Raw genomic sequence first — 7,892 nt, forward strand, 5'->3', positions numbered from 1 at the left:
GTATATCGCTCGTCCATCCAAAATAAAGTCCAGTCTCACGGCTCTACATGAGGTAGCATTTCACTTCCAAGTTCATCGTATATTCTAGCCTGCATTCTACTTGGATTCGGCATTGCATCTTTGAAATGCCAAGCGCTCACAATTCAATATTCACTCGACCATGCATTCCACTACTACCTACCTCTCGGTGACCCTGTTGGCAGCCCTCATGCCCACTGCTACTTTGGCTCATGGCTACCTTGTCGACCCCCAGCCAACCTTTGTAAACCCCGGCGGGGACCCAACTGGTTATAGCGGCACGATCGACGGCAATGTCGCATTGCCTGGTGAGAACTACAATCTAAGCCCCCAAGACAACACGATTGCGTTCACCCGTCAGTTGAAGAAATCGTCCTTTGCCTCACTTCGGGCTTTCATCGACGCCCAGGGCAACACGGGGGGCGAATGTGGGCTGACTCGAGCCGACGGAACCCCTCGTTCGTTGCCATCGGACAGCAAGGTCAAGTGGGCCCATGGCTCGGAAGGGTTTGTGTTGTCGCACGAAGGCCCTTGTGAACTCTGGTGCGACGCCACGCGAGTGTATGAAAACGACAACTGCGCCCGAAACATTCCCGACGGGGTCATGCCTATCAATTCCAGCCAATGCCAAGGGAGTGAAAAACTGATCATGCTGTGGCTCGCGCTCCACACGTCGCAGTGGCAAGTGTACAAGAACTGCGTACGGTTGACTTCTGGCGACGGATCCTCCCCCCACCCTCCCCCGTCCTCGTCAAGTGGAACCCCAACCATGAACCCTCGTCCCCCATCCTCGTCAACTCCAACGTCGCATGCCCCCAAGTCCACGTCGCCGTCGTCGGAGGAAGAAGCCCAGCCATGGCAGCAGTGCGGAGGGAAGACTTTCAATGGCCCCACTCGATGCGTCGCACAATACGCCTGCGTTTGGATGGACGACTGGTACAGCCAGTGCACCCCCGCTGCCGATGAGGCTGCGGAGACGGAAGATAGGTGAATAATGCGGCGACCGACCCCAGGACGTCTTCGGATGAGTGCATTGTCCGAAATCCATCGTATAGTCAGTGCGTGCCCAAGGGCTAAGGTCACCACAGCGCAATGCTCGTATATTACCTGTATAATCCATCCTGTTGGTCTTTGCTAGTGTCATGATCACTTTCCGTACTCGTATCATGGCTCCTGTCTTTATGCCTTAACTGTTAGTCCGATTAATCACAACGTCTTATTCAACGTGCGGAATCGCCAGCTGCAAATATGTCGAGGTAGCGTGTCTTCTGCATCCACGTTCGAACGTCAACAGTCGCCACAGGTTGATGTCCATCACGTAAAGCGATTCGCTCCAGCGCAGCATGACTAGTCCGCTGAACAACGCCGACGCCGGGTCCATGTAGTAGATCTCGTGGTGTATCCAATGGGACTGCTCAAACAAGTACTTGGCCGCGGAACTGAGCAGCAGCGACGACCGCTTCTTGTCGGTGCGGGTTTGCGGTAGAAGGCGTCGAGTAATCAAATAACACAATGTTGGCTATGGCGATCATCACAAGTAGGCGGTATACGCAGGCTACGTGGCCAATCGTGACCACACCGATTTGACACTCGACTTGGAAATCCATTTGGTCAAATGTTTCTAAGTGACTAAGTGATTGCACATGGCTTACACGTTGTCTCCTGAGGCCAAGGCCGAGGCCATCGCAGCTAGGAGAATCGTGTCCTTGAACGGGGAAAAGTTGCTCTGGTAGCCCTCCCCATACCGCACTTGGCGGCCCATCATCTCGGCGAAGCCCTGGTACACTAAAGTCCCCCGTCCGATGATTGGACAGAGCAGATTCCCCACGAAAATTGGCCACGACTTCACTTGGAGGTATCGAGTGGGCCTTGCGTTGAGGTAGCCCACGTTGGCCATCAGCACGCTGTGATATCGTTGGGCGATTGAAGCCACCAATCGCTTCATCACGTCCAAGCTTGTACTGACCATTCGTGTCACAAGACGCAGAGCACGGTACATTGCAAATCGGTCGATCCAAAGGGCCCGATCGTCGATTCGGCAAGCCAAAACGATTCGTGCAAGGGGATCGCAATCGCATCAGCTTGTATCAACATACCACGAAACGAAATGTTGGCAAAGTCAATGACGTGGCTACTTCGAATCAAGCTCCGCCCCGCGACGGACGTGGTGGCGTTTGGTGTCACTTGAAGCAAATCGTTGGCGACGCCCCAGGACATTTTGAAAGTGGTTTGGTCGCGAAACCGAAACGATCCGTTCGAGTGACTCAGTCTCATCGTGTACCGACACCAGAGGGCGTTTTCAATCGCATACGTGCTGTGCAGTCCCATAGACTTGGGACTGCACAGCACGTGTAGTTTTGCCACTGTACCGTGTACTGCGAGATCCCCCCCACATCTGTCCAATACCGCGCTTCGTCTGGCACCGTCAGCCACGCTTCCGACTGAACTGTGGCAAGCCATGCCAGACCAGAAACGGACTTGTGCAACTCGTTTCGATAGGGTGCGTCGAACGCCGTGCCCCAGCAACTTGCGCACGAGCTCCAGTCTGTATTGCGCAGCATGCTTTCAATGTACACGGCCCCGTTGGTCACGTCGTGCATGTGACAGCGCAACTGGCGGGCTTCCGTATGGGCCATTTCCCATCGCTGGCCAAAATCCACCCAACACTACTCGGCAAATACCCACGGCAAGTCATATGGAGGGGAATTGCGTACATGTAGGCCTTGGATGGCCTTGGGAAGGGTTCCGTTGAGCACTTCCACGTGCAGTCTCGATGCCAAGTACGGGGGCGCCTCCAAGTGAGACGTGGGGTCAGAACCATATCGCATGCTGACGCGGGTGAAGCGGGCCTCGTCCAGCGAAACATCTTGCAACGTTACTCCAAGCACTGAGGACGTTGGCGACGGCGGCGTGGTGCCCCGAAAGATTAAACGTCACCCAGAAAAAATCATTGGCCAAGTTGACTTCTGTTAGCGGAATGTACGACAGGCTACCGGCGACAGGCACCAAGATGTACGCCCCCGACGGCCGTGAGGGGATGCCACCACACGTCGAGGGGGGCGTGGGGGTGCCAGGTGGACGAGGGGTGGTTTGGCAAACCAATTCGACATACACTGCAAAACCGATAGCCGAAGGCGCTGCTGCACGCGCTGGTCATTGGGCAGCATGTCCCATAACTTGACGTCCAACAAATACGACCGGCGTTGAAACACCAGTGGAATCAACCCGTACATGACGCACGCTGCGTCGTCCAGCTGCTACATCCTCGTCCGTTTGCCATTGGTGGGCTGTAAGTGCACTGCGGCCGCCGTGTGCATGACGAGTGGCGCTGTCGTCTCACGGATGATCGGGGCCCGCCACACCTTCAAGCCAACGTATGCCACGACAAAGCTAGCGGCTTGGACGGTGACCAACCCCGCCAGCCGCGCCTTGGAGCCCAGACAGCCAGGAATCCTCAATAACGTTATTATAGTGTCAAGCAGGCGATTCGAAATTGATTGAGTGGCGTGCTCAATCGAATCCGCCCCACTGGACACCGTGATCATCCATGTATCGTGCATCATGTAAGATAGCCACGTGGCTTCCCCCACAAGGATCATCGTCGACAGGATGGGGCGGGGGGTATGCTGAAGTCTGGTGAGTCCTGACGAGCGTTGAAACAACGGCACTTGACACATGCTCAGGACCAGCACCACCACGAGCCCCAGCAGCACGAGCAACGGACGACCTATCCACACGGTGCTCGCGACTCGGTTGAAGAACAAGTTGGCGTCCGAGATGTTGAAGCGATTCGACTCCGCCGCCACACTCACGAAGATATCCACCGCCACCGCAGCCAACCGCATGACGATTCTGGCTACGAGGTACAGCCCTTCGTCGATTTCAGAGAGTTGGCGCGAGGCCATCGGCGAACCAACGCCGTCCTTTCAAAGACATGGCGATGGCTTTGGCGATCGCAGCGCGCCACTCGTCCCCGTAGAATTCTACCCACTCGCGCAAGTGTGTGTTGCGTGATATGGTTTCCAGGTACATGGCCGCATTGTCCCTGTACTCATGGTCACATCGATTTCGATCGGGGTGATGTGTGTGCAATGTCCCATCTACCCAGCAGTACTGGGCTACGATATACGACGTGCGGCTCGCAGATGTGCGGCAAATGTCCGAGATCGCCTGCGTCAGTGTGTCGAGTTCCGAGCCTTCACATACAGTAACTGGATGCTGTCTGACACGAGATGTAGAGATTCTTTATGCCCAAACGTACGCTAGTATGCCTAGTGTGTTGCATGGTTCGTGTGCTTTTGGTCAGAATTGAAGGTTGAGATATACCAGGTATGTAGGCATGTACTGTTTACACCGGTATCGTCATGTGTTCGAAACATTTGAAACCGAACTAGACATATCCTGTATTGCTCCTATGAAATAGGAACGATGATGATATAGGGAAAATTCGCAGAAGAGGATACGCCTAAATTGACAAGTATTTGGCACATTTTCAGGTTTCAAAGAAGGTGGCTATTTACAGTTATATTGGACATTCTCCCCCTTGATTTATCTTCGTCGTGCCACAAAACGATAACGTCGTAATGTCGTTGATAGCGGTATATAATATATTACTAATAGTTACTAGTATATATACACTGTTCACAGCGCCACGAGTGTTATTCCAGTCATCCATCTATTCCAAGTCGATTGGTTTTATCACGAGTATCTTGATGGTTAATCGCTAGTATTCTGCACAAATGGTGCCGGTCCTTGGCCATATTCTGCGGCCGCGCGGTCGGCCTTGGCCTTGTACGGCGTCACATATGCCCCCACGATGTCACACACCGCCTGCAAATCCCCAAAGGGCCGACGGCTCGTGTCATTGGACAGGACATCGCACGCCCATTCCACGTGCGGTAAAATTGACTGAATCTGCGCCATCCATATCGGATGGGTTTCATTTTGCACGTACAGGGCAAACGCGTGGCTGGTAGTTAGCAAGTCTGCCAAATACGCATCCTTCAACGCCGTGTGCTACAATATATATATATATATATATATATATAACCATCGCTTTTCTGATGAAAAAATTCACATATGGTTGCGAAATCGAATAGCGGGTAGGTTGATATTTACAGTTTATTCAAAATCGTATTATATTGCTACTGTAGTACGTCCAGATAAGGGTCTAGTTCTTTTTTTTTAATAGAATGTGAATAAGTAGAGCGATGTGAAATCAAAAGAATCGGTTTTCCTAACATTTAACATTGGAATTTCAGCAAAAAATCCTTTCGTCGAAAAAGTCGAATTAAAAGTCCAAATTTCAGGTAAAAATAAAACGTGAACCCATTCATACCTCGGCCCAATATGCGTCATCCACATGGTCGGGAGGTGATGCCTTTCGCGGGTAGTTGAGGTGATCTGTGCTTAGCCATTGGATTGGCGTGCATGAATACACATCCCCCGACGATAGAGACGTAGGTTCATGGTCGGCGTCCAGGACAATAGGACGAGGAAGCGCGTTGGACATGCTGGATGATGGGATGTCGCTGTCAATGATGGACGGCAGGTCGTCGGAATGCACCGAGGGGGACGACGCAGAACGCCCCAAGCCATGGTCCGTGACGGCAGATGAAGCGGACGAAAGTGCCGTGGTGTGTTCGCACGCATGCTTGGTAACGTACGGTACGACGATCTTGTCCACGTACTTCTCCACGCGAGCGAGGTCTTGCAGTGATCGCGGGAGGTTCCCGCCATCCTTTGACTCGTCGAGCACGTCGGCGCAATACGACACGTACCTAGGTGAGGGTAAGTGACTGGTTCGTCATCATCCACGTCGCGTACTCCAGTAACGACTCGAGCTTTTGGCGTTCCTGCTGCGACTTGGTCCATCGTCGTAGGGCTTTCTGGAACGAGTGGCGCACAAACTGCGTGTCATGACCGTGGGCTGCTTTCAACAGCGTGTGCTACGCATGCGGAGACTTCATGGAGACACTCTCACGGATACACGTACTCGCTGCCAGTATGTACCATCGTCCTTGTCCATATATACTTCGCCGTAACGTTATTTGCTTGTTGGTAATTCGATTTCAAAATGGACTGTTAACTGTAAATCGATGCACCAAAATCGACCGAGTAATCAACGGACCGAAGTAGCCAATGAAATGATCGAGTGAATAGTTATTTTGACCAATCACATTGCAGGTGTATCACGCCCTGCTGTAGTATATACTAATTAGAATCAGGTAATCGCTATCACATGCGTCATGCGATCCAATATCTTCGTCGAAGACAGTGTTCGTGGATGCCACCGATAACGTTAATACCAAATTGAGCTTGAAAGCACAATATCAACACTAACAGTAGAATTTTGTGTTATTAGAGTGATTTGCACCAAGAATTCACACGAATTTTCCAATATTATTTCCCTGAAAATCCTTGGGGGAATATCTTGTTTGGAAGATGCTTTTGCATCATAGGGAAAATTCACATGTATAAATTCAAATGTATAGAGTTGCTTCGCCCAGCCTTGGCGTACCTTGCTGTGGCTACCCATAGTAATCCTAATGCGAGAACTACGCGACGTGATGCAGCTGCGCGTCGTGCTGTTTCAGTTTGTCGGGCAGTCGGGTGTTAGTCCGTTCGAAATTGTGACGTTCGCCCTCTTAGACAGGGGGGACCCGTCATTCCACCTGTGGAGCTAGGTGAATGCGATACAGGGGCGCTGGCCGAGCGAGAACTCGTGACGGCGGAGGGCGACGTGGGGCGATGTCGATCCTGATCGAGTGGACCCCCCCGCTCACCCACAGCGTCGACAACGCTGCCATCTCCATCGCCATTGCTCGATAGGCGGTGGTGGGGGGTGCAGTACGACACGGCGATGCTGGTGGTGGTATTGACCGATGCCTCAGCGTACATTGGGCTATCCAAGGGTCACTTAGAGGGTCAAAACATGCTGGAATTGAATCGCGTGGCGGGGCTCGTTTCTGTGCTTACGCGGCGTCACGGCGTTGATAGCTTTCAGTACGGTCTCGCTGGAACTGACGCCATCGCAGACTCCGTTTATCGTTCGTTTCGAGTCACCCGACTAGCTGTGGTCCATGACAATCCAGGGGGCGAGCGAAGCTACCTCGATCGCGTACGTCTTAACCGATGTGCTGATGGTCATAACCAGCAGCACACAAGGGCGTAGGCGTCGGCCAGCTCGATCCGGCGTGGCTCTGGGGACGTTGATCATCCCCACAAGGCACGCCATGATGGAATTCCAGGTCGAGCGTCAAATCGGGGTGGTTACCATTGGCCACGTAGCCCGCGTATACCGCCTACTTGTGATGATCGCCATAGCCAACATTGTGTTATTTGATTACTCGACGCCTTCTACCGCAAACCCGCACCGACAAGAAGCGGTCGTCGCTGCTGCTCAGTTCCGCGGCCAAGTACTTGTTTGAGCAGTCCCATTGGATACACCACGAGATCTACTACATGGACCCGGCGTCGGCGTTGTTCAGCGGACTAGTCATGCTGCGCTGGAGCGAATCGCTTTACGTGATGGACATCAACCTGTGGCGACTGTTGACGTTCGAACGTGGATGCAGAAGACACGCTACCTCGACATATTTGCAGCTGGCGATTCCGCACGTTGAATAAGACGTTGCGATTAATCGGACTTACAGTTAAGGCATAAAGACAGGAGCCATGATACGAGTACGGAAAGTGATCATGACACTAGCAAAGACCAACAGGATGGATTATACAGGTAATATACGAGCATTGCGCTGTGGTGACCATAGCCCTTGGGCACGCACTGACTATACTATGGATTTCGGACAATGCACTCATCCGAAGGCGTGCTGGGGTCGGCCGCCGCATTATTCACCTATCTTCCGTCTCCT

At 52.6% G+C, this 7,892-nt stretch overlaps 6 protein-coding genes across 6 annotated transcripts; 2 read left to right on the forward strand and 4 right to left on the reverse strand.

The window, feature by feature from the left end:
• Positions 1-160: 160 nt before the first annotated feature.
• H257_11265 (hypothetical protein) lies at positions 161-1,009 on the forward strand (the record flags this gene model as incomplete). The annotated part of the gene is made up of 1 exon (XM_009838159.1): positions 161-1,009. One exon carries the CDS (start codon positions 161-163, stop codon positions 1,007-1,009), a length of 849 nt encoding a protein of 282 aa, XP_009836461.1.
• A 225-nt stretch (positions 1,010-1,234) lies between these two features.
• Positions 1,235-1,963, reverse strand: H257_11266 (hypothetical protein; the record flags this gene model as incomplete). Its single annotated transcript, XM_009838160.1, has 2 exons — positions 1,235-1,537; positions 1,673-1,963. The coding sequence occupies 2 exons, from the start codon at positions 1,961-1,963 to the stop codon at positions 1,235-1,237; spliced, it is 594 nt and encodes a 197-aa protein (XP_009836462.1).
• Positions 1,964-1,992: 29 nt separating this feature from the next.
• H257_11267 (hypothetical protein) lies at positions 1,993-2,846 on the reverse strand (the record flags this gene model as incomplete). Its single annotated transcript, XM_009838161.1, has 3 exons — positions 1,993-2,356; positions 2,425-2,663; positions 2,733-2,846. 3 exons carry the CDS (start codon positions 2,844-2,846, stop codon positions 1,993-1,995), a joined length of 717 nt encoding a protein of 238 aa, XP_009836463.1.
• Positions 2,847-3,275: 429 nt separating this feature from the next.
• Positions 3,276-3,923, reverse strand: H257_11268 (hypothetical protein; the record flags this gene model as incomplete). The annotated part of the gene is made up of 1 exon (XM_009838162.1): positions 3,276-3,923. One exon carries the CDS (start codon positions 3,921-3,923, stop codon positions 3,276-3,278), a length of 648 nt encoding a protein of 215 aa, XP_009836464.1.
• Positions 3,924-4,734: 811 nt separating this feature from the next.
• Positions 4,735-6,046, reverse strand: H257_11269 (hypothetical protein; the record flags this gene model as incomplete). Its single annotated transcript, XM_009838163.1, has 4 exons — positions 4,735-5,034; positions 5,357-5,798; positions 5,845-5,966; positions 6,014-6,046. The coding sequence occupies 4 exons, from the start codon at positions 6,044-6,046 to the stop codon at positions 4,735-4,737; spliced, it is 897 nt and encodes a 298-aa protein (XP_009836465.1).
• A 520-nt stretch (positions 6,047-6,566) lies between these two features.
• Positions 6,567-7,647, forward strand: H257_11270 (hypothetical protein; the record flags this gene model as incomplete). The annotated part of the gene is made up of 4 exons (XM_009838164.1): positions 6,567-6,613; positions 6,670-6,760; positions 6,869-7,138; positions 7,345-7,647. 4 exons carry the CDS (start codon positions 6,567-6,569, stop codon positions 7,645-7,647), a joined length of 711 nt encoding a protein of 236 aa, XP_009836466.1.
• Between the last annotated feature and the right edge of the window lie 245 nt (positions 7,648-7,892).

This window comes from Aphanomyces astaci (genome assembly GCF_000520075.1).
Source record: "Aphanomyces astaci strain APO3 unplaced genomic scaffold supercont1.33, whole genome shotgun sequence".
In the NCBI taxonomy this organism is placed as follows: domain Eukaryota; phylum Oomycota; class Saprolegniomycetes; order Saprolegniales; family Verrucalvaceae; genus Aphanomyces; species Aphanomyces astaci.